The sequence below is a fragment of the Parambassis ranga genome, chromosome 7, assembly GCF_900634625.1.
Source record: "Parambassis ranga chromosome 7, fParRan2.1, whole genome shotgun sequence".
NCBI classification, from domain to species: Eukaryota; Metazoa; Chordata; class Actinopteri; family Ambassidae; genus Parambassis; species Parambassis ranga.
In genome coordinates this window covers 9548485-9575250 of record NC_041028.1, presented here as the reverse complement: position 1 = coordinate 9575250, position 26766 = coordinate 9548485, and the positions used below count along the sequence as shown (strand labels likewise).

At 42.3% G+C, this 26766-nt stretch overlaps 1 protein-coding gene across 4 annotated transcripts in view; it reads left to right on the top strand.

The window, feature by feature from the left end:
- Positions 1-23317, top strand: part of znf385a (zinc finger protein 385A) — a 52605-nt gene extending 29288 nt beyond the window's left edge. For 2 of the 4 annotated variants that reach the window (XM_028410215.1, XM_028410216.1), the window contains exons 2-8: positions 667-818; positions 5852-5962; positions 11067-11235; positions 15951-16310; positions 19461-19645; positions 19738-19830; positions 20186-23317. In XM_028410215.1, coding sequence (XP_028266016.1) covers positions 667-818; positions 5852-5962; positions 11067-11235; positions 15951-16310; positions 19461-19645; positions 19738-19830; positions 20186-20431 — 1316 coding nt within the window. In that variant the 3' untranslated portion in view covers positions 20432-23317. Of the gene's footprint in view, positions 1-666; positions 819-3094; positions 3489-4916; positions 4977-5851; positions 5963-11066; positions 11236-15950; positions 16311-19460; positions 19646-19737; positions 19831-20185 lie in introns of those variants that run through there. The other 2 variants (XM_028410217.1, XM_028410218.1) reach the window with 2 other exon arrangements.
- Positions 23318-26766: the final 3449 nt, after the last annotated feature.

The following is a 26766-nucleotide window of genomic DNA, read 5'->3' as shown; positions in this document are numbered from 1 at the left end:
TAACTAAGTGATCGGGCTGCAGTGCACAAGTCAGGACGACATAAAGCAACCCATGCTGAGATGAAACTCATTATCATCAAGCTGCAGATGCCTCCCAGGAGAGAAGAGGAGAGGGGAGGAGAGCAGACTGGCAGGCAGGTGGATCAGAGGAATCCCCACAGCCTCCGTGGCATTCTTTTCTTCTCCGTGGCATTCCTGCTTCATTTGATGTGACTGTATAATGAAATGTCTCAGTGACGAGTTCTTCTTCTTCTTCTTCTTCTTTTTTTTCTTCTTCTTCTTCTTCTTCTTCTTCTCAATAGCCTCAATATCACACCATTTCTGTGTGCATCAATGCCAGACTCAATCTTGTCAAGTTGTGACAAAAAAAAATCTGTCCACAGCAATCATTGGAGCATTCAAAAATTCCAAATGCAGCTTTTTCTCACAGATTAGAAATTGTATCTTTATCCAGGCTGCCATATAGCTTTGCTCTGTTCCAGGGAAATAATTGCTTTTGCAGTGCAATTATAGCTCATTGGGTTTTTTTGGTATTCAGCTGCGCATTCCAGGAAACAAAGACTGAATCTATCAAAAACCACACTGTCTGCCTGTCACTTTTTGTATTTAGAATAAATATGAGTACAGTTAATAACATTACCTTTTCTGTGTTTTTTCTGCATATAGGAGGCATTAACCGGGCTGGGGCTGCAGTGCCAACATTCCTGCGGACCCCCACGGTGATCCAGCCCCACCTAGACATGAAGCCTTTCCTGCAGTTCCCAATGGAGACCCCCCCTCCTCCACACAGCATGAGCCTCTTTCACAACTTCAACACGGTGAGAGCTGACACAGACACACAAACAAACACAAACAAACACACAGACTGAAAGGTGTTATCCTGGTGTGCACTGTGCACAGGTGATGTACTAACCTTCAGATTTAAGCTTTACTCAGTTTTCCTGCTACGTTTACATTAAAAATGAATATTCAGCCAAACATATTAGAGCAGCAGGGCACTCCCAAGACGACTTTATATCATACACACTCTCTGCTGCATTCCTTAAATGTAAATTTAAAAGCCTGAAGAATTAAAGAGCAGTTCTAAGGCCATCCTTATAGCTGTGTACTTCAAACACCGCAGTTTGTTTGATGTGGTATTTATTTAAATGGAGAGGAGAGGCATCTTCCTGTTCCTTCTTCCCCAGGCTCTAACTAACATCTTATCACTTAGATTAGGCCTCAGAGACATTTTCCATTTCAACCAGCTCAGCATAATGTAACGGCTGCTGCTTCAGACTCCAGCAAAAAAAAAAAACACTCTTCTGATCATTGTAAAATCTGTGAACTTTGTATGTACTGTGTGTGAGCAGGATGCTATTCCTGGACTGTGTCTGCAGCACAGTTCTATCCTCCACCATGTGTCAGACACACAGCAACCTCCTCTCACTAATTGGAAATATCTTGCTTTATCCATGCATGACACTACAGGAATAGTAATAGGAGTCCAGACACTGTGAAACACATTTTAACAATAAAGTTATTTTAATAGCCCTCAGTAGGCCATGACATAAGAGAAATCATTTCCACCACCAAACTGCACTACACCCAGCAGACATGGATTAATAGAGATACAGATATTATGCAGGCACTCCTGCCTCTGTTAGCACAGCTCAGAAATCATTCTTGGTTGTTCTGTCTGTATTCTGTCTTGCTGTTGTTGCAACAGTCCCTCCGGATCTCTCTCTCTCTCTCTCTCTCTTCCTCTCGCCTTCATTCTGAAACATCCTTCCACTCCCCGTCAAACGTTGACTATGTCTGAAGGTCCCCAGGGACAATGTGAATAGTATTAGCTGCTGTTGCTGATGACTGCAAGGCAGCCCGGAGTGACTGGTGTTCTACAGCTGTGCGGCCAGGAGATGGGGCCAGAGGAGAGGTTTGGAGGACATTTTGACCCATTAGCTTTAGCACATACACATTTTACCGCATTGTATTGAAAACAATGGAGGGATGACTGGCTGAAACTCTAATGTTACAGATGGTATTTAATTGAAAGGTCTAAGAGAAGAGTGTGTGGTGCCTGAGGTGTACCACTGGTCTTTGTTGTATTGGGCCTGTGGCATGTATACAATGCTATGAAAATGTAGAGAAAAGGGGAAACTGCTGAGTGAAAGCTCATTCTGTGTTTTTCTGTGGAGAAAATCATAGATCATAGCTTTCTCAAAAGTGTTTATGTTTCATTTAGCATGTGTTTGCAGCTGTTTACATTGCTGCCTGTTTTTATGGCTTGCTAGGCTGAACAGGGATTTTTTCATGTACCATTTCCACCGTTGTAGATTAGCCTCCTGCTGCTTTACTGCACCACTCTCTGACAAATGTAAGTAATTTGTCAATGAAGACACGACACTGGAGCAGCAACAACACAGAGAAATGTCCCTGCACTGAGCCTGCAGCTAGTTATTCTATCATTCTGTCTTAATAAGTGATCTGGGCTGAGTTTGTACAGTCTTAATGAGACTCTACTTCACATTGAGCCACATAGCACAGGAACAGCCTCTCCCAAAGCTTTAATGCTTCTCTAATGCGATTCGTCCTCTACCTGCCTGTCTCACCCAATGTGCCCATAGACAGTGACGAGGCTGAATTATTTAACTGCAGTAGTTGGTCCTGATATAGACACACACTCTGAGCACTGAGTAGGCTTTAAGGACACAACATTTTCATGGACAAAGTCTTTTGGTGCACTTGTTGGATTTGATCTCACTTCTCCACTCTGCTTCCCACTAAGAGCTCAATTTCAAACAGCACAGGTCCTCCTTAACTACACTTCTACTCTCCCCTACATGTTTTAAAATGAGTATGTTGCCTCTTTGGTGCAATTACAGTCTACAATCCACTGCAGCAAGTAACCAGAGAGTTTTATTCATGATTGACTGCGGGGGCAGGGAAAATGCTCCCATGGCTGATGATGACATTTGATAGATGGTATAAGCTCAGGGGTGGAGTTGGAGTCAAGCAGGAGGACAGTACGACACAGAATCCTGCCTGCATCTGGGTAGATTGGGTATGCATGAAGAAAGGGAGAGAGAGACAGAGAGAGAGAGAGAGAGAGAGAGAGAGAGAGAAGGGGAGGAGAAACTCACTCTCTACAGGGAAGCGTGAGGCAGAAAAACACAAAAGTAGTTGAGAGGAAAGCAGCAGGCAGAACAAAAAAGACAGCCACTTGTTAGGTCATGTGTTGAATCAAAGAGTAAAGGAGAGATTTCTAGAGTGTGCCAAAAGGAAGAAATCTTAGCTGGCAATGCATCACTAGGCTTACAGTTTTATTTTTTGTCAGTTAGTCTTTATTCAGTATTGACATCCCACCAGCAGGCTGAATGAGTGAGGACGGTGCACCACACACTCTTAGTCTCACACATGCTGAGACCCAAACACACACCTCAGCTGGCAGCACACACACAGGAGGACCAATGCAGCTCCAAGCTTCTACAGACACAGAGGAGAGGAAGGTGAGTGCATCACTGGAGCATTGTAGTTAATCTTTAAAAAAAGCAGTGGACTCAGATTTGGAGGGCTGTTTTAACTGTGCTTCTACTGAGTGGTACATTCTTCACTGATAAATTCAAACTGCTCCTAAGATTGTGTTTCAGGAAACCGATCAAACATGCTAGAGAAAGAAACAACACAGGAAAATACACAGTGAAAGGATGTTGTGGGTGTGTAGGCGTATGCCTCAGTGCATTGATGGATTATACTCAGGTGCTTTTTAAGTTGAGTTGTTTGGGTCCTAATGTCCTGCAGAGCAGTTGACATGGACGCTGAAGGAGACAAAAGTCAGAGTGGTTTTGAGCTTTCACTACATTCCACTGACTCCATAATTTGCCACGTGATGATTTATTTACTATATCGGATCATTCACTTTAGAGATATTGATGGAGTTGATGAATTACATTTTAATTTGTTAAAATTGTGTGACTAAGAGTTGGAAAATCCCTCTGCAGTTACATCATAATGTTCTGCTCCTCTTTAATGAAAACATGTTCGGGGAGTGTTTGGGTGAGAGGCCATGTGAGCCTCCTTCCAAAAAGGCTCGTTGGCAGCTGGACTGTGTTTTTAACAGCTGAATCAACTGGATGGATCATAGCTGACCCACACCCAGAGCAGTGCAATCACTGGTGGAGGAGAAGCCCATGATTCATGGGTAGAGTTGCTCCACCAGGCCTGTTCAACCTCTTGTTAAACTTTCTTCAGACTGAAGGAATAACAGGTCAGATTCTGGACACTAAGAGCACAGAGTTGAAGTCAAGTAACACTTGACATACATGGGGTGGATGTTTGCAGTGACTGCTGAAACTGTGTCGAAGCATGGTTAATTGATGTCCTCGCCTTTTTGTTGGCTAATACATATGAGCTATTCTTGCTGTGTTGATGTTCAGACAGTTCATAGCTCAGTATCTTCTCCGCCCACACCCCCTAGTTCCTCATATCCATTTAAATTCACAACTGACGCAGCTTGCTTCAGGCTGTTTCTAAGGAGAGAAATAGAGGGAATCATGGAACGTGGAGTATGGGAAAGACAGCCAAATGAGATAAGAATGTGCAATGTGAGGATGTCCGGCCTGGGCCTCTCTCTCTCTCTCTCTCTCTGTATTTGTCTCTGCCTTGGCTCTTGGCTCTTTTCTATCTCACCCTCACTTTCTTTCTCTGTCTGTCCTAATTCATTCCCTCTCCCACTTTCTCCTTCATTCACTCTTCCAGATGGTGTGTTTCTGTATCATCCTGCCACCGAGCTAAATGTCTCGGGGCTCCTCCCCATCTTTCTTTCTTTATTTTTGGAGTTGCCAAGTAACGAGCACTGTGCAAAAATCTCATTGTTTGTGCTTGAGTTATGAGAATATTCATTTCAGCCTCTTTTCTCCCTTTCACTCCTCAGGTCATCATGCCAGTTGGAAATGAGACCATGGCTCTGGGTGTTAGATAGCTTGAGGGAGAACTTGGTGATTAGCCAAATTAAACGCAATGATCAACCAAACTGAGTCATTAGAGTCTGTCAGGCTCTCCAAACCAACAGGCTTGCATTAGGCTTGGAGGACTCTCTGGAAAATTCCCTCACTGCCTTATGAATTCAAAACATCGTCCTTTTGTTCTTCAGGCCACAACGTTTAATTCCTTATGTTTTGCCTTCACAGTCACAGCATTTTTTTATAGATGTTGTCTGCTTTATCTCCAAACATGTGCCGGACAGTTGTCTGTAGTGAAAATCAGCACCAGCCACTCAGCCCAGACTAATGCTAAGGTCAACTACAGTGATTGCCAGATAAATTCAGCTTCAAACACTGATAAGTAATTGGAATGGAGCTCTTTTAGATCAGTACCGCCTGGGTCTTTTGTGTCTGGGACATGGGCTTAGCTATTGTCACTTTGGAGGCCTGCTAAGTGAGTTTAGTTAAATTTATACAAGGGGCTTAGCACCACATGCATGATGGACATCCCAGCTGAAACAATTAGCAGAGAGACTCTACAACCTGGTGAGTGTCACAACAGCCTGGTGCCCGAGCTTGGGATGCAATAGGTGTCCTATTTGTAGCAACATGTCATAAACACTGTTTGCTGAGCCATACTGTAAACATTTGAAGGACACGGTAAACACTCAATATCCAACCTGCCTGTGACCATTTAGTCTTAGGTTCACTAGAAAGATGTGCTCTTATGTATTCTGCCTTCTACCATCAGAGGCAGAGGTCATAGCACATTTACCCCTGACATCATTATGATAGATCGGCTTATCAACTTATTGCACCAGGTCTTCAGGAGCACAGATCTGTATGACTTATAACTCAAAGATTTCTCTCTCTCTCTCTCTCTCTCTCAGATGGACCCAGTGCAGAAGGCTGTGATCAATCACACCTTTGGAGTTCCTCTGGTCAAGACCAAGCGGCCAGTCATCTCCTGTAACGTCTGCCAGATCCGCTTCAACTCAGAGGTAGAGAAACACAACAAAGCATCTCAGCACCTCCTTTCAGCACCTTTTTTTATGTATGTTCTTCTTAAGAACAGTGTACACTCAGGGTGTATATTTGTTAGGTATATTTGTTTGGTTTATGTTTTAGCAGTTGTGACACGACAGAAATTTCAATTTGTTTTGAGACAGTAGAAGTAATGATCACTGTGAAGTAAAACTTTGAGAGCTGCTGCTTAGGCTGAGAGAAGAAGGAGAGAGAAAGAGAAGCTCACCAACAAAATCCAATTTGATTAAATTAAGATCTCGGCTGTGAAACTGCCACAAAGTAAGAATCTCTGAAAGAATGAATGCAGTGCGTTCTGCTTTTTCTGATTATGTATAGAGATATCAGTTAATTATAACAGCAGTTTCATCTGTTGGTCCATATGGCATAGTTTATCTAAACTCATAACTGGAGTTTAATTGCACTTCATACCCATGGGCACCCTCCATACATGACTGATGACAAATTAATGAAAGCAAAATTCATATAGAAGTATTTTAGGAGCAGCAATGCCAAACTATTCTCCCTTTTCTCTGTTGTGTAGATGAACAGGATAGACACATGACAACATCTGCACCAAGTCTCATGTGTGTAGTGTATAATTTGGCTGTGATTCTCCCTATTCAGTGGTGGGCCAGGGCACAGTACACACAACATTAAGGAGTGGACCGGTGCTATATATACTCCTCACATCTACAATCATGGTTTCCATGTGGTCAGGGAGCTGCAGGGCTGTAATCTTAAGCCTCCTCCTCACAGAGTTCTCTGCTCTATATCTTCACAGGCAACAGGAAACGGTTAGACAGAGATGTTTATATAATGAAAGACTTTGAGCCAAGGATAGGGATCAAATACTGGCTTCTTTAGTTAAGACGTGTCCTCTTGGACACAGTTATGACAGAAGAATTTAAACACTTTAAATAGTTGATTTTATTATATGATGTCAGCTAAAGGGGAAACTGATGTCAAGAACAGAATCTGCTTTTTTGCTGTCCTATAGACTAAAATACCTGTCATACAACCATTTATGCAGCATTCACTGACATGACATGCACCTAAGATGCACCCCATTTTAAACCAATTGGAAAGTAATTCAAGCTACGTCTGGGTGATCTTATTTAACCAGGTAAAATGCAGGTAATTTAATCTGTTTTTTAGGACCTGACCCAGAGGGCAGCATAAAAACATTGTGTTGCAATCTTCTGAGAGGATAAGGTTAAAAATGACAGGCAGCTCTGTCTTTGGGGGCTGAAGAGAGTTCTAATGTCAGTTGTCTTTTAATGATAGCAAGTTCTCAGATTAATGACTTATTCCTACACTTTCTCTCAAAAGCAAAAAAAAAATATTATGGTTTTCTATCATTTTAAATAATTAATTGTAACAATTAACTGTAATCAACTTTTCTTTCTACGTTGTTGATCATTACAAGTATCCATTTAAACCTGTAAGTCATTAGCATCATGACTAGGACTACACCATTCTTCTTAGCTGTCAATGTCACTTGTTTCTGTATACATAAGACAAAGGACACACTGCAGTATAGCAGCAATGTCAAACATGCAGCTGAATGTTATTTGTGCTCTTCTGTGAAAAAAAACTTAATTGCCATGGCAAAAATTCCCCACTTTTACATAATGTCAGGTCAGGAAGAATATTTCATGGCTGAAAATCATAAACCAAGAAACACTTGAAGAAATCTGTGCTGCATTCACCTGTTCATCCTCCAGTTCAGTCTGTCTGCCCTTGATGTTGACATTCTCTGTCTCTATATCTGCCATCTGTGAGTTGATTGGGTTGCCAGGTCAAAGAAAGCAAGAGAGGGTTACCATGTAATGTCATGACCATCGCATTTGTCTTCAAAAGATTCAGCTCTGCCTTCTTGCTCCCACCTTGCACTCGCCTCATTTCACACATCATTTTACCATCATTCATTTCTTTGATCTTTCTCTGCCTGTCTCTCTCTCTCTCGTGTATGTTGTCTCTTCTCTTTCTATGTGTCTCACTCCCTCCCTGCTGCATTATTTACAGTGTGAAAATGCCTAAAATTGCCTGCCACTACTTATTATAAGATGCATTCGTCAAGGGCATGGATTAATGTCTGCTCTGACAGCCCCAGTGCATCTTGGGAAAAAAGAGACTTGGAGGGGAAGGACAGGAGGAAAGGATGGGGGGAGGGTTTGTGCACCATTGTGCCTGCCTGCATTGTGTGTTGGTGTGAGGTGCTAAATGGTGGTCTATGCAGAGTAACCTTGGTGGCATGCTGCATTAGTGACATCACAGGCTCGATGGCACTGCATTGACCAACGTCACAGCTGCTGCAGCAGAAGTATGGTGATATGCATCTCTTATTTTCTTTCCTTGCTCCCTCCCTGCTCTCCTCCTCCTCCTTTTTTAGTCCTTTTCACTCTGCTTCCTGCGTGTTTTTAGTCCACTATTCTTTTTTCTTCCCCTCATGTAAAGCTCCAGCTGTATAGTAACTGTATGTGTTAACATCACAGCTTTCCTCCTCTTAGAATCCTAATCATGCCGAAAAAGCTCTTGTTCAGTTTGAACCCTCTGCATAATGAAATACGAGCATCACAGTCGGATGTGGTGCAGTTTTTTCTTCTTTTATAGATTTTTGTCTCTTTTTTAGTGCAGCTTTTTTGCATCACCTTCTTCATCTTGTAGCTCCCTGTGTGCTTCCTCTTCCCTCTTCTCGTCAGTGTTTTTCCCCTCCTCTCCATCCAGGCCCCCCCACTGACACCCTACAGCTTTCTAGTTGACGGAGAGGAGGATACTGAGGAAACTCCTCAGTATTCGTAACAACACGTCTCACCCCCTGCACGACACACTGCTGTCCTACAGGAGCACATTCAGTGGTAGACTGAGACTACCGAGGAGCAGCACAGAACGCCACAGGAGGTCCTTCCTGCCAGTGGCCATCAGACTGTATAACTCCTCCCCTTTCTGTAGGGAGAAGCGCTAGATAATCATGTCAGGCATCACTGTCATTCCTATATTATGTTTACTTAGCACCTTACATCTCCATATTGTATCCATGTATCATATATTGTGCTCATACCGCGTACTGTACTCTTTTTGGATTATAGTGACACTTATACTCTGTACTTAACTGCATTTAATGTAACTTAATACCTCTGGCACAAGAATTTCCTTCGGGATTAATAAAGTTTTATCTTATCTTATCTTATCTTATCTGATCCCCTTGGCTTGGTGGGAGAAGTCAAAAAAGCATTTGTGGCCCCTTTGCCATGCACCACCATATACCTTTCTATCTCCCCACATTCCCTCCTGCATGTGAGAGATCACTTCTCTGTCAGTCCTCACCTCCCCCCTGTATTTTGTTCTCTCCACTTTGATCTGCAGGCTTTGCCTGAACAGTTCCTTAAGACCCCTTTGACAGGGTACAGTTACAGCCAGGTGTGTCATCATGATTTATAAGAAACATGTGATCTTCCAACTTACTGCGGCATTGCTCGAGGTTTACCATTCCAGCTCACTTCCCAGATGCCATCAGACAAACACATAAAACAAGCAGCATATACGTCTGTGCTCAGTTACATTACTCATCACCCCCTGCCTGTTGTGCCAAGCCAGTCTATCTCCACACTTGAGCCTGTGTGGTCACTGTGATGTTCTAAGTGTCAGTCAAATTCTCCAAGCCTTTCAGCACCTATGGCAGCTGTCATCCGCTCATCATGACCAAATCTCTCCCTGGCAACTGCCTGTAATTCTACCACTTAATAAATATCTTCTCAACTGGCCCCTTGATACAATTATTGGGCTAACACTGCACATGTCACGGCACATCAGCTTACTCAACATACTTGTGAGTACATACTAGAATGCAAAGTAGTGACATGAGTTGATGTTTTCATCAACATAAAATTGCCTCTGCCCACCCATGTACACATGAGCGTGTTAGTACCAGTAAATTAATGCATGTTTTGTGTTATATAGTGACTGGTGCACAGCCAGAAGTTTGGCGACAGCTCAGTATAGTAACCCTGGAATCTCACTGGTCATGTCATCTCTGACTGACATACCTTTGTGCAGACACACAGAGACTAGAGAGACTCCCCTGATGTTCCAGTAGTCTCCTGACAAATGACTCAACCTCTGTTGTTTACTCTCTGAACAAACACATTAGCTTGTAGCTAGCCTTCCATCAGGAGATTAGCTACACTAGCTCCTGTAATAGACCTCTGCACCATTCTTTCTTTGCTGGAATGCAGGATGATCTTCAGTCCATGAAAACCTCTAGACTTAAAGTGCAGATCCCCATTTTATCTTTATGTGAGATATTACAGTCAGGGATTTTGCTGCCTGCAAGCATGTATATTTAGATTTTGACCTGCCCACAGACAAAGAATTAAGTCAGAGATTTTGCAAACGCCTGTGCAGCCAGCAGCTGAAAGCAGAGTATTTATGTCGTAGGAACCTTTATTTTCCATACACCAGTCTAATGTGTGTGCTGTAATCAACGTGTGTGCATGTTTCAGAAAGAGTTTTCTGTCAGGGTTGGACCAAGGGGCCTACCAGACAGATGTGGCATCCCACTGACCCCAAGTTCAACTCCCTTTGGCATGTCTGTCAGAATGACTGCAGTAATGAAAGCTGGAGCCAAGTGTCATCAGGGTGTATGTGCAGAATAGGGCTTGGACTGCAGGGGATGCATGTCATAACTTTGAGTCAGTCACTTGTGTCCAATGACAAATTTGTCATCCAAAAACAGACGTACTATTATTCTGTCTGAATAAGATGTGTTATACAGTATGCTATTTCAAAATCAAGAAAATGTCTGAAGGACAGGCGGGGGGCAGACAGTTCTTTGTCTCAGATATCTTTATCATTGCATCATTGCACTGTTTTTGTACATTGCTTGTAATCCAGCTCTGTCTTTTGTAAACCTGTCTGCTGCCTGTCATGAGTCCAGTGCCCAGAGTGTATTGAATAACACGCTACCATGACACACATGCATGCATGTGAAGCTGAAGATGTTTCTAAGCCAGCATCCTATCTACCTTTTGACATTGGTCTTTACTTACGTCATAATTTTTTTTTCACGTTCTTCTTTAGAGCCAGGCAGAAGCTCATTACAAAGGGAACCGCCATGCCAGGAGAGTCAAAGGCATTGAGACATCTAAGAGTCGTCCTCAAGAGGGGGACAAGCCTATGCCCCCCACCTCCTCCCCATCTTCGCCTGGAGCCCCTGGCACTACCCCAGAGAATGAACCCAGCAAAGCAGGTGAGAGAACAGAAAGTATGAACAACCAGCAGTAGAAAGAGAGAAAACTGTGTTTTTGTGAATCTTGTTGTAGAAATAACAATTTTGATCCAGGCAGGATGTTCAGAGGCTTATGGCTTTGCTGGAAAATGAAATGGAAAATATGCAAGAATAACAAAGGCATCTAATCACACTGGCTTTGCAGTGTATTGCTGTTCTTTTGAATCTCAGCTTTCTGTGTGGTCTGATTTGGCTGCAGCATATTTCATTACTGTCAACACAATCCCACAAACTGCAGAGGCTGGTAATCACAGTACTGTTTATTATACGGGGCAACATTTCATTTAGAAGCTTTATGGTTAAACACAACTTTTAAATACCATCAATACACCAAATGTAGGTCTAAAATTTAATAAGAAAAACCGATTTTAATTAAAGTTACAATTTGAAACTTGAAGGTTTCTCTATCACTAAAAGTGGGGCACATTTCAGGCATTAGGTCCCTCTCTCAATTTACTGCCCTGGACTCACAACTAAATTAAAGTGACTTCAAAGCAGTGGGTCAGGCTGATTACAACAAGCAAATAGTTGGAAACTGACAATGATCTTATTTTAAACAGTGCTCAGAAGAATAATTAAAATTTGTATTTAAAAGTACATTCCGAGCATTACTTCAACTAAAGAGAAAGCAATGAGGGAGTGGATGACAGGTTTATCAAAGTGAAAGCATCTGTGTCACAGACAATATTCATTACAAATCCACACTGCCCACAGCAATGCTTTGTTTTGCTGAGAAATGTGATGTTAGGTGCACATCCATTTAGACTGTGAGTTACATGGCACACCAACATGGGAACCCCACTGCGGTGTGTTTGTGTCTGTGTGTTTTTACACACTCATGAGTTACCTGCTGGGTTCCACCCAGCAGGTATCTGAGATCATCTTCAGACCAGTCCCAATTACTAAGACTTCCTGAGGTGAACTCCAAGTGCATGAAGAACAAGTCTGCCATGATTGAGATCTGAAAGTAGCAACATGTGAAAGAATGCCTTTTTCCATCCAAGCCTCTTTCTCGTGACCCTGCAACCTCATCTCTTCCGGATTTCTGCATGCTTTCTAGTGTGGTGTGTGTGTGTGTGTGTGAGCGCATGTCCTCAGCATGATCCTCTGCTCCATGAAAAGAGGGACAGATCGGTGGGAGGCAGAGCAGCTGTGCCTCAACTGGGAAAGCAGTGACTGGGACACAGACACTGTGGTTTGAGCTCTGGAGCCTAAAGCATCTCATTCTGGGGCGTTTAGTATGAAAATGACAAAGGGCTATACACATAATTCCTGCACACACGCACACATACACACAAACAATGCGGTCAAGACGAAGCAGGCAGATGAAAGAATGAGGAGATGATTTCCCACAGTGCAAATCCCTTACAACACAAAGCAGTGTCTGTGTAGATGTTTTTTCTTCAAATGTTTTGTTTGTTGATGTTGGATTTTACAGTAGTACCCTGTCCTATTATTGGTATTATGACCTTCACTTCAATGCTGCACCCTTGTTCATTAACATATAAAATGCAGTCATCCGTGATGACCATAAACAGGACATGTTAAGGCCTTGCTGCAGGCTAAGACACTGAAAGGTTATGGCACACTGTTTGAACACTGTTGTTTCTTCAACTTTACAGCTCTCAGAACAGGTCATGGGTGTTACAGCCCTCAAAGGGTTTGTGGTTAATGTTGCCCCCAAAGAGGCTCTTGGCTTTGGGGGATTTGGCCTGGTGAGCCGAGGGTTTGGCTAAGCCTGTGGGCAATGGTGAGGCAGCTGTTATATTGGAGTGAAACTCTGCTCTCCCCTCCCTCCTTCCCTTACTCTTTATCCCTTTGCTGTCTGACACTCCCACTCTAATGAAGGGCCCTGTTAAAACCACCCTGATATTATAGCACTCTTTAGTCCACACAAACACTCGCAGGCGCACACACACCCAAGGTCAATTAAACAGATGACTTTCATGCGAGGGCTTGGGTTGCATGGCTATGAGGTGACTGCAGTATCAAGTTACACAGAGCTGATGTGCTTTTCATGCTCTTTCTATTGTTGGTCTCTGGGTTTAAATTCTCGGGGAACTTGCCAGATTTTTGTCTGTAGTTAGGTTATTTGATAAAATCTCTCTGAAATTGCATTACCTGATAAACAAAACTTGCACGACTGTGAATGATTGTGTATGATTCAGGGTTCAGATGGAGGCCAGACTGGGAAACAGCATCCAAATGCATTATAAATGCGGCAGAGCCCTTGTAAGGCCAGCATTGGGTTCCGTAGCTTGTAAATCATTAAAATGGGCATGGTGGGGGCAGTGGTGGCAGACAGAGTCATTCTGCCTAAGCCTTACACACACTCACACACGCACATGTAGAAACACCTGGTCAATACCTCAGTCCTGTAGGCAACCATGTGGTCATATGGTTCAAATTCTTTGGTTTTTAAAAGAAACAATGCATATGCATCAGTGCATTATGTCCCATCCACACCAGAATCATGAAGAAATACACCTTTCCAATTTAATACTTCATGATAGCATAAAGCTTTGTTTCCTTTGAGATCACCTACATTTGGTCTTACATAGGCACTCCTTAAACAATCCATTATCACATTTGTTTTACTCTTCCAAGAAACCTCACACAGGAATATAAATAAACTTATCCTGAATTAAATCCCATGGCTTAATCAACAAAACCGGTCCCCTTGGGCTGCATTCTATACATAGCTTTAATTTCCTGAAGAGGATTAAGGCAATGGAGACACACCAGGATATAGTGTAAAGCATCTGGATTGAATTATCTCTCTCTGGTGACTTCTCCCCATGAATAATGTCTTTTTTGTGTTGGCTATGGGGGTCAGCTAGCAGAGAGGAAGGTCGGTTAACTTCGTTATCAATGTTTAATTAGAGTTTTTGGAGAACCGACTAACTCTGACAGTGATTTATTCACAAGGCCTGATAAGTGTAATTTGCCATTCAGAAAATGAATCCTTTGCACTTTTTGTTTTAGCCTGTGCATATGACAGAAATGAACACTGTATGAAGTTTCTATTGAGGCCCTGAGTGTCCAGCCTCAAGCTGAACATGTTCATAGGGTGAGAATTTGAGGTGAAACACAAACTGGATGTTGGTTTGCTATGGCAGACTTCCAGGCCATCATGGATCATGAAATGTCTCATTACTATTTGGCCAACAACCTCTAGTCCTTCCCACTTGATTCAAACTCAAACCACATGTTGTGAACTCTGTGGAGTCGGTGTTTGTTTCCCTGCATTGTAAAGAAGTATGTGTGTGTGTGAGAGTGAGATCAACAACACAGATGACAACTGCTTTGCCTTTTCATTCTGCCCTCCTGCACTTGCAAGTACCAGCACTGCACTCACCATAACCAGCTCAGTCAATGCTGTGACAGAGTAGGAATAATGAGTCATAAACCTCCAAAGAGCACGTACTCTCAAACAGCACTTTGATCCACCTCTGCTTTATGGACTCCTCAGTGTCACAGAGTTAGAATTATTCTTTTTTTTTAAACAAAACATCTGTCTGACAAATGCTGTATGCAGCCAGCAGCAGCTCAACAGCTGGAAACTTCCAGTATGGAAAGAGGGAATTTTGATCTTGGAAAGCAGTGGAATGGAAAGCATTCACTATGGCATCTTCTGTAGAGATGATGCAATGGAGTAGAAGGACCAAAATACATAAATGATCATACAGTATCGTCACACAGGACTCAGGGTGGAACAAAAACATGACTAGATCATGACCTCAGTCATGTGACAAAATGAAAAAAATAGCTACTTATACAATATTTGTTTCCTTCCCAGAAATACTGTGTTATCCCTTTAATACCTTAATCCAACTAGGATGTTCTGCTGCCTGCCTTTGGCACTACATCCTGTGGAGTTTGAAGGAAGGCCTCTTAGTCCCTGATGATGGGGGTAGTTATGAATACCCCACCCAAATTTAGGGGGTCTTTTTTCAGCTAACACCCACCGCTCAGTGAATACCGAAGGCCTTGCGTATGGGAGTGGCTGACCAGAAACATGTGTCTGGAAATGTATGTTATAAAAATGCTGGATGACACAAACGTAACAAGTAACCATTATTTACTCAAACACACGCAGCAACAACAACAACAACATAGAATGGAGAAGATGGAGAGTATGCTGCAGGAAAAGAGGAGGAGAGTTCACTCACTATTTTATTTGGACTTCATGTGTTGCCTGGTGACAAAGCAAGTGCCATTATTGCTTTAACCTAAGCCAAAAACAACAGGTGTGTGGGAAACAGTCAAAACATACACAGGCTGAGGAATGTGTTTCCTATTTCTCCCTTCGGAAACATTTCAATAAGATGAGACCACATCACAGTGAAAGATTGGCTTGAAAACTTCAAAACCCATTAAACATGTGGCCATGCCTTTATGCACATGGGTCATATGTTTTCCTCCTCTCAGTTGTTTTTATGTGTAATTAAAAGGAACTCTTTTTATACAATTATGGTCTACAGTGTAAAAAATACATAGCACTGCTGAACCAAGTGCTTTATGTTGGTTTGTCTGATATATGCAGCCCATGCCTTTCACATTCAGCTGGGAGTGCTTAGCGAGTTTTATATACACGGTTTGCTGAAGCACATAGCTGTTTCAGTGAGAACAATTGATTTTTGACATTTGTTTTGTCTTTCTGTTTATTTTTGTAGATGAAACACGGCCTATGTCACACTTAAATGGACCCCTACTGGCCCCAGGGCCCCTTCCCCCTCTTCCGACCCCGTCTACCCCACCCATGGACTCCCCTGTGCCATCAGTCTGCCCTCTCCTTCCCACCCCTACTCCTCCTCTGGTCCCGCCAACTTCCTCCTCTCCAGGCTGCAGCAGTGGTAGCACCACCTCAGAGCAGCTTGGATCCGCACCCCCGGTTTCAGGAGCTGCTGGCACCTCAGCCTCCAGCAGCCCATCCACCCCAGAGACAGAGGAGGACAAGGCCAAGAAGCTACTGTACTGCTCACTGTGCAAGGTGGCTGTCAATTCCTTGTCACAGCTGGAGGCTCACAACAAAGGTGGGTAATCCGTGAGCTCTGATACAGAGACATTGCTGCACTTCTCAGAAATTAACTGACCATCAAACCATTTGGGATTAACTGTGATGCCTCCTTGGGTCTTGTGTTGATGAACTTCTATCACTGGATTCCTCTCTGTTAACCCATACCACACTGATGTTGTTGGAAACAGAACGTTTTACATGCTGTGTGATTGAGGAATTTTGCCCAGAAAGACACATGCAGATGCACTTCTAAACACTACACTACAACTCTCCAGAATGGGAGCTTAAAATGACCAATATTTGCACTAGTTTCTGTGTAATTAATGCAAAGACAAGAAGAAAATTGTTATTTCAGAGAAAAAGTGGTCAGTTTAAGCCCCAGTTAAAACCCCAGTTTACAGCTTTTTAAAGTTTAACAATACAGCTTTGAAGTCATGTGGGATACTTTAAGTTTTTCCATACAAATAAAATACAGTGTAACACAACCCCAACAAATTGGGGACTGTAGAGGAATAGTTTTTTCCCCATTTTTAGGCATATAGGAGAGAACATCAATAAAATAACCTCTCTTGTTACAAACAAAACATTACTGGGGTGAGAGATGAAGGTTTAATGAGTTTTCACAGGTCATAGCTATTGTTTTAAGTATTTAAAACCTACCCAAATGTTTTATTGGAGGCTGTGTGATAGGTATATTTACTGTACACCTGTCTCCTAAATGTAATGTAAAAATGCTCAAAGTAAGAGTCTTTGGAGAAGAATACCACAGAGGAGCACTGATCAGCAGATCATACCCCCCGCGTAACCCAGCACTGCTCTCCTGTTTCAAGGGCTACGTCAAGCTGCCTAACCTGTGTGCATCCACTCTCACACACCCACAACCCGAGCCCACTTTCTTCTCTATCACGAGACGTAATCATTTAAAAGAAAACTGTCCCCTGCTCAAAGATTCATGGTTTGTCTTGTCTTGCAGTGTGCAGCGTGAAAAATGTTATCCGTGCCTCGAAGCATTTGCAACATTTGAAGTGAGCGATGGTTAACCGCTACATGACGGATTTAGACATGGAAATAAAAGAAAACTTGGCTGTTATATGGGTGAACCTACCACAATAGAAGCATTCTGTTAGATAGTTTTTACACATGACAACACTTTGTAAGGGTTATAAATACGCCTTAGGTGCTCACTGCCTGCTTTAATCCTTTCTGCCTTACTGACTCAGGCCTTTGTGTGACCTTGATCTCTCTGAGGACAGTTTGTATCGGCTGCGTTCTACAGGACTACATGAACTATACATAAAGGCAGACACAATGAACGACTGACTCCCTGACAGTGTAACTGCATCCAACTTGTGTAATGTTAGCCCCAGCTAGCTCTGTTATAGGCCTGAAAGCAGCCAATAATTGCCTCTCAATGTAAAGTATTAATCAATAATAGAGCCTTCATGATAACCATAATGGCTCGATTAACCTCTGGAAGTCTTTCAATGCTCTCATTAATTAAATAGCAATTGCAACCAATAAATTTGTGGTGCATCTGCTTGTCAGTACACTATGTGCATGTGTAAGTATAAACACAGACCACACACTGTATATTACAGCCTCTAAACATGATCCCAGGTCACAGCCTCCTGTCAGCTTGCTATTTACAAAAGTTCAAGCTTGGGATGACTACATGTTAAAACAGCTGAAAGTCAATGAGGGAAACAATCTGGAAACACTCACTCTCACTCATTCTCAAAATCAAAAACTGCGCGTATTAGCAGAGTGCAAAAATAAAAGCACATGTCACGCAGATATGAACAGTGTGCGTGGCACAGGCTGAACTGCAGAAATGTAATGTTCTTTCTACATTTACGCAACAGTTTCCTGTTGCCTCTTTTTAAATGTATGTCTGCGAGTGTGTTGGTTTACACTGTGAGTCAACCTCACAAAGACAAATAAAATCCTCTGGGACATCCATCCTCAGACTGAAATAGAACAAAGGCAAAAAAACAGACACCCATGAGGACATTTTTGGCCACAAGGAAGACCTGTCATTCCAGCCGCTGTCTCTGTAGTGAAGACTTCAGCCTCCATGTTCCCCACCATCAGCTTCACCCTGATGATTTCTCCCTCTTCTGTAACCTTAACTCTGTTCAAAGGGATTTCAGAAAGTGACTCACATTTTAAGTCAGAGCTAATGACAAAGGAGTGCTTTGCTCTAAGTGAGATCAGATGAAAATGTTCATTTACTTTGTGTTGCTGTATGTTTAAGAGACAAATCGTTTGCATAATCCAGTGTTATGAAACATGCCCTATTTGATTACTAAGCAGTAGGTCAAGTCTTTTACAGCCAGAATTCCATTTAGAGTGATTTTGTAGTATAAATATTTGGTGAAACAGTAAATAATATGGTGTCACAGTCCTGCGCACAACCAAAGTCTGGTTACAAAAGCTGCATCCAATAATAACATGCTCCTAAATATCCAAACTGACATTTACAGCAAGAATAATCAGAATCAGAATCAGAAATACTTTATTGATCCCAGGGGGAAATTGCTTTCGTTCCAGGTGCTCCGTGTGTACTCAAAAAAGACAGAAATACAAATAAGGTAAAGTAGTGAGCATAAAAATAAAAAATATAAAATAAAACCTAATAAATTCTAAACATTAATATACATTCAAGTCAAAGGATTGTGAAAGTGAGGGTTCAGTGATCTACTGATATTAACACTGTTCTGGTATAATACACGGCAGTACACATGCCACTGAAATCAACATTTTACATCAGAAATGGCTTTGAGCTCATCTTTCTCATCACAAACTTTAAAACTGTCTGACTGCTGCCCTCTAGTGGCGCTCTGGGACTTTAGAAACCGCATCACGCTGCATGTCGAGCATGCACTGCTGAAGGTGGTTATTTAATGGAGAATCAAGCCAGCGGTGTATCATCTTTTCTGTCGGGCTCCGACATTTGTCACTGCCATTGTTTCTCCTGCAGTGATCTGTGCTAGAAAGAAAATGCTGTCCGATCTCATTTTATTCCAGACAGGTGGAAGCGGAGTGACTCATACCCTATAAATAGTGATTCATCTCCATTGTATTATTTCATTCTATTCTATTAGCTTCTAAACATGTCATTTCATCTTGGCTGATGGCATCGCTGACCTGTTTTTTTTTCCTTAAGGTACTAAACACAAAACTATCTTGGAGGCGCGGAGCGGGCTGGGCCCTATCAAGGCATATCCTCGCCTGGGCCCCAAGCCCAGTGGAGAGCAGGGAGGGGGGCCAGTGGACCCCAACACTCAGGAACGAACCTTCCACTGTGAGATCTGCAATGTGCGGGTCAACTCTGAACTGCAACTCAAACAGGTAGGACGAAGGATGTTATGAAAGCCTTTATAGCAACAAGAGAAAGAGAGGGAAGAGAAGATCATTTGTGCTCCTGTGTCCTTTCCTTTCAGCACATATCAAGTCGAAGGCACCGGGACGGCATGGCGGGCAAGCCAAACCCCCTCCTCAGCCGACACAAGAAGCACAGGGGAGCTGATCTGACGGTAACCTTTCTAGTTTCACTGCCAAACTCTGGCTCCTGTGACACAGTTGAACCTGAGGTTCATAGATCAGATAGACTGGGATATTTCAGAACATGAAGTCTGCAGGGCGTTTGAGTTGTTACATGTATATTTGATCCAAACAAAAGCCAGCTGGTGTTTGATTGCATCTTGAAGATGTTAATTGAAGTGAAACATCTGCTTATAACAGATCAAAAGAGTCTGATGAGGAAAGTCTATATCTGTGCCCTTTGCATGTGTTGACCTTCTGAAACTAATCATTTTAATCCTCTCTCCCCCTCTCTCTTCCTCTCTCTCCCTCCCTCTCATCGTGTGCTGCTCTCTCTTCTGTTTTTAGTCTTCTTTGACCTTCTCCAAGGATCTCACCAAAGCTTTGGGTGCAGGGCTCTTGCCCAACCCCTTGGCTGTTGCTGCAGCAATGGCTGCGGCAGCATCCTCGAACCCACTGGCTCTCCGTGCAGCTGCTCCTGCGCCTCACCCACATCACCTCTTGCAAGGCCCACCTCTCAGCCACACCATCCTGAGACCTGCCCCAGGGCCCATCCGCACCACCCACGGGCCAATCCTCTTCTCTCCTTACTGACACATCACCCTCTGACTTCAACCAGTCAGGAACATCCTCTCCAAAAGCACACTGTGAAGCTACAAACATGATCAACAAATAGCAATTGATAAGGGGAAAAAAATCTAATCATTTAAATATGTGACTGAGACAACAGCAAGGGAAAGGAAGAGTGGGAAGGAATACAGGTGTGTGTCCCTTTACCTGAAACTCTCCATTCACTCCTCCATTTTAAAGGACGTCTGAGTGATCTGCAGTGGAATTAGCAGAGGAGAGATATTCATTATGCATTGAAGTCCCTTGTACATTTCTCACCTGCCCTGGCCTCTCCCTTGCACTGTGGCCCTCTCATGGCCGCCTCAATAGCTACAGAAGAAACACATGCAGACCTTTCTAGAAACGTTAAACCACACGTAGTGTTGCATAAGTATTCCGGGCCAGGTTGGTTTTTCTCCTGTCATCTTGGCTCAACGTGTTCTTCTCATCCTATGCACCTCAAAAACAAAGACAATAATCTTATGTCAGTAGGGTAGCTGCTTCCATCGGTCTTTGCTGTGTGCGCCACATGTAGCTGTGGCAGCCTCCACGGTACTGTACATGTCCTGCTCTGCGCCGGAGGCCAGCAGCTCTTCAATTTGTGACACTTAGGTCCTCGCTAGATACAACATGACTTTGGCTGACAGGCAGGTGGTAGCCGTATCTGAACATGTCTGATGGTTGGGGGGGTTAGGAAAGCAGAACAGTGACTGTGGGGGATTGTACTCTCCTGTCATTTCCTGAGAGGGAGAGGTGAGAGGAGGGCTGGCACGGGTCAGTGGATGGATTGACCTCAGGCAGCATGCGGACACACACAAGCCTAAACAAATCTGTGTTTTAAAATAGACTGGACCAACAAATGTTGCTACAGGGCACATCTGCCAACCTTCATAACTGTCTAATAAGGCCTAACCAAACAGGAGAGGGGATGGGAGAGGCAGCAGAAGTCACACTTTGGTACATACTGTACTGCTGCATTTAAACCATGATCACAATCTTTAGCTTTACGTAGAGAATCATGTGCTTTCACATAGAGTAATGAAAAATCCTGCACTAATGTGATCTTTGGTGAGAAGTCTGTTCATAGTCACTTATAGAACAGGTAATTGACATCCTCACATCTCTTTGGTCTCTGATTCAATCTGTAGGTGGGCAGGTATGACTTAGGTGTGACCCTGTGTACTGATGTCTTTATGCCATTTGTGTATACATCATTGGGTTGACCTTTTCCATTTCCACCCTGTCCTCCTCCTCCTCCTCCTCCTCCTCCACCTCCCCAACAACCAAAGGTTCACATAAGTCTATTGCAGAAGGCACGTCAATACTGGCAAACATAATGCTGAAAGGGAGCAAAATAAATAGAGGAAGATGAAAGCCAAATACATTCTTGGAGAAATGATCTTGAGCTGGCAAGACAACTGAGCCAGAAACCTGAGGGGGAAGCCGCCAGGAGCGGGAGCCGAGACGTCCAGCCCAAGGCAACTATTGATACTTCCTGTCTTACAACTGAAAGCCATGAAACGCACCGTGATTCTTTTTCTTTTACAAAAACTGGTGAGCACTTTGTTTTGCATTGGACTGTTGGTTTGTGTTCATATCACACGTAAAAAAGAGCAAAATAGAAAACACAATAAAAAGTATTTTTGTAGCTAGGAAATGTTAATAACTTCATCCATAACAAGAAACAAAGAAAGGGTTAAAGGTACTGGATTATATAAGTGAGGGACTGATAAACGGGCAGACCAGCTGAGTCAGTGGTGGAGCCACAAAAGCTAAGCTAAGCAGCAGCAGACCTATCTTGCCTGACAGCTTGAAACACCCTTTTTTCTGAACAAGATGTACACTGTGCCCTTTCATTGAGAAGCAATGAGCTCTAATGTCTTACCTTTGTCTGAATATTGCAATGCAATGAGCAATTTTTATCAGAGTGACTTGTTATCATTGTGACATGTTGTAACATGTTGTCTGGAGTCATGTGTAAACTGGGAGCACGCCAGCCGACAGACTTTTCTGTTCTTCCATGTGGGGGATTGAGAGAGGGACAGAGAGAAAGAGACAGAGGTGTAGCTAGGTTTAGGGACCGACCCTTCATATTAAAGGGCCTTTTTACTATGGTAATCTCTGTATGGGGAACAGGGTACAACACCAGGTATTAAGGGATTAAAATCTAGATCTATTCAACAGGCTTTTTTTTTATTTGGACTTACTGAGTTTTTTTCTGTGTGAGAAATGTGTCTAAGTGAAAATCCTGAGGAACATTATCTATGCCATTAACTTAAAGAAGAAGCTGGTTTGGTGTCAGCTTCCACCATTGTGCTTTTTTTTCTAAACATAATCTTCAAGTTCATTTTGTGAGTGAGATACTATTTCAGGATCCGTGCTCTCCTTCCTGTTGGTGTGTGTACCATATGTATTCTAGTGTGTGTTGGGATCTGCTCTTTCCCTACTTCACAAATCACAGACACAGGCATCCTGGAGTTATTATGTGGCCTAACACAGTAATGGAGTCTAAACCTGCACGTTTGTGTTGGGAGAATTGATCAATAATCCTGGATTCTATCAGACCTGATGAGTAATCCAACCCAATGTTGTTCCCGGTAAGTCAGTCAAGTAGCACCACCACAGATATGTTCATATTGTACTTGATATGTTCATAAAGTGGACACTCCCAGAGAGTCATCCTCATTATTCATATTTGGGAAAATAAATGTTATAGATTCCTAATTTCCAGGCAGGTATTTCATGTTAGCTGTGTTTAGGCTACTAGCCTTAGCCTTATTCAGCCCTCAGTCTCTCTCAGAGCAGAGCGAGAGAGATGGAGGCGCTATGGTGTAATTTTTGTCTTGCCAATAAAGTTATTTTTGAATTTCATTATCAGAGGGACAAAGAGTTTGTATGGCGAACTGTAGCAATACCTGACTCATTCTGGCTACTCTTGTTTATTGCAATAAGAAAATTAAACAATAAATGTGTATGTGAGTAAAACAATATAAATGTAATTTAAATAAAAAAAGAAACTTTAAATACTATTGGTATCGAGAGAAACCATGGTGGAAAAAGTAAATGTCAATAAATCATTAAATGATCATGTCTGCAGTGTTTTTATGAAGTCGTTTGGTCAAGTGCCTTCTATAGCTACACAGGAAACACACAATCTCTGTCATAGTCTGCATGTGCCTCTGTCCAAAGTGTTCAGATCTGATACCATCTTACAATTTAACCTAATATTTCCTTTACATTTACCTTAAGGGCTTTCTTTCCAGCCTCTGAGACCATTCAAGAAAAATGAGCCACTTGGGTGTGGTGCTTTTCCCTCTTTTAAAAATATACATATATAATTGAAATTGTTCCTAAATGTGTCGCAAAAGTATCGTATAAAAACTCTGAGTTCAAATTTAAAGTGAGTGAGTCATATATATTTAACAGCAGAACTCATAAACATGGCAGTTTGTAGTAAGTTATTCATCTTAGTATCCTACTAAGCAGCGGATGCAGCTAAGGAAGAGGAGTATCTAAACTGGTACCACATTGTACTGTGTGATGAAAAGCCACATTGTACTGCCTGAATGGCTTTGCACATTTCCCATAATAGACAGCCCTCATGTTGTTCCCCCAAGATTTATTTTAAGCAAACAGAGCAACAGCTTGGCAGCAGTTCCCTGCAGCCACCATCAGCCAGTACACAATTTCAGCCACTAGATGGCTCTACTTTGTCGACAGGGAAGCACGTTCACTTAGACCAGGCAGTGTGTTTGAACAGGGCTGGTTTTTTCCTGCATAGTACGAGCTCTTAGGTCTTTATTTACACATCAATCTTGTGTAACACTGCAGTACTGTGGATATAACAGACGATGACTGATGATCAGAATTTCGTATTGATCTGCAGAGTATGCAAAACTCCCACAGTTTATTTGAATCTCTCTTTCAGCTGTTTAAAGTAACAACATAACCATATGGCAGAAAGAAGGGACCTGTGGACAGCATGAACATATGGTTGCTATGCAATACTGTCTTTATTGCCATGCTGGTCAAAGACATTGTAAAACTTAATGATTCATAGAATTGAATAGAATGCAGCAACTTAAAGGTAAAAGTAAATAAAAGCAGACCATTTCACGGTTGTTTCTCTCCACTGACAGTTCATGTTCCTGACTCCCCAGACTCATACAGGTGGTGAAGACTTTGAAGGAATTTATGAAAATGTATGAGTTTCTAATAGTCCATCTTGCTAATACTAAAAAAAATCCCCTTAAACTTTTTTAAAAATATACAGAATTCATGCACAAACACATGGCACAGAGGCATGGAAAGATAAAACCTCACATTATCTGAACAGCTGCAGTAACACATATTTACAAGTGTCCATAGCTTCATACTGTATGGTCATATGCAAGTATTACACATTTTTATACTAGGGGAAAGAGTCAGAAAGCTAATTTTAATTTTGTATTAATTAGAGTTTTACTTGATTGTTTAAAGTGATATCACCAGCAGTAACACAATTAAGTGTCTATATATAGGCAGGTTGTTTTTAGTGTGACATTTGTTGGATAACCACAATTGTTCTTAGTTTTTACAGTAACTACGATGCATTCACCACTGAAAGATATTATTTATAATATTTCAACTGCGCGTTCGTTTGGTTTCAGCAGCAGACAGGAAGTAGACAGAGCTCTCACTCTGGTTCTGTTTGCTCCCCGTTTTATCCCTTTTTATTTTTTTGAAAGCATAATGGCATGGGCTAGTTTTGCACTATTCGGCTATGAGAGGTAGAGCCAGCAGCTCTCTTCTTGAGAGCTCCATGCATTGAGATGCGGCAATAACGGTCAGACAGGGGTCTTCAAATGGAATCTGAAGAGGCAGTGATATGTAGCTGCACTTTCCACTAAATGGAAGTCTGCACCCAAGAGAAGAGGGCATGTATTTTTTGGTGTCCTCGTTTTTTTTTGTCAGCGTTTCCCCATTTCGAAGAATTTTGCTGTAAAGAGTTTTAAACCACATGGGTTAGTACGAGGCAGAGCTTTAGTAAACATGTGAACACCATACTGGTAAAAATAAGATCTTTGTATGTCAGGATCTGAATGAAATTCAACAGCTTTTTGAGCTACAAAACAGTCTGAAGTACACAATGATGTTATCACTGTATGCCATGAGCACACTTTCAGCTTAATTTACAAAAAAAAGTTTAGGAGCTATAAATCTGTTCCTGTGTCCTGCATTGATAAATAAACCTCCAGAATTAATTTTATATTGTAGACCTGAACTATTCCAGCTACATGAACTTATTGATCGCAGACATTTATTTTTATGACATAGTTTCCAAGCAAACAACTGCCACAGGCTCCATGTGTGCCACTCAGTGCTGCATTTCAACGAGCTCAATCATGTGATCACAATGCAAATTGTCGAAGCCCACAGATGATACGGTGTTAGACACAGCGTGAGTGGAACAGACATCATCAGCATGAAAAAAAAAATCTCTCTCAGTGTTACGACTAAGGTTAATTCAGCCGTGTGCTGTCCCGCCTGACTCCACAAACATGAAATGGCAGGTTCAGGTGCATCACCGAGGACATAATTAGTCCAGGCTCCACAGAGAGGCTGAAGGGAGAGAGGGAGAGAAGGCTCATTGGAGCAAATTAACTCATAATCTTATTTCGTTAAACTAGTAGCAAAATTGTGCTTAGACCATATGTAGCTCTCACTCTGACATGTCAGAGTAGGCTTATCTCCTGCTTATCTTCCTCTCCTGTCTATATTGTGTTGTACCTAGTTTTTTTCTGATGTTCTTTGTGTGTCATTTCCACTACAGGAAACATCCTGCCGTTAAAAACGGACCATTGCAGAAACCTCGACAGGTATCTGTGGAAGTCATGAGTAAGAGGGAAGTAGTCCTCTGACCAATATCATGTTCTCTTTTGGGAAATTAAGTCAATTCTCAACGATACACACAATAAAATAACTACTGCTACTCAGGGTCTCACAAAACAACCCTCCCTCAGGTAATCTGTGGACAAGCGTGCCGCATCATATAACATTCATTTAGGTGCATGAAAGTAAACCTTGAGCTCTCTGCACTCATCGTTAAGAGCTCTAAAATCACAGCTGATCAATGTAAGGTTTCTTGCCACTGTTGGCATAGTAGCATCAGGAGACAAAAGACACATTTGTGGCAGAACAGTCTACAGTCCTTCATGCCGAAGGAGGCGGTCAAGTCAAACTGCCCTCCTGCTCTGACGCAGTACAGGCCATGGCAGGAGTGAATCTAATTAACTGTGTTAAAGGAATGAACTAAGACCCCCTCAGTGTGTGGCTGATAA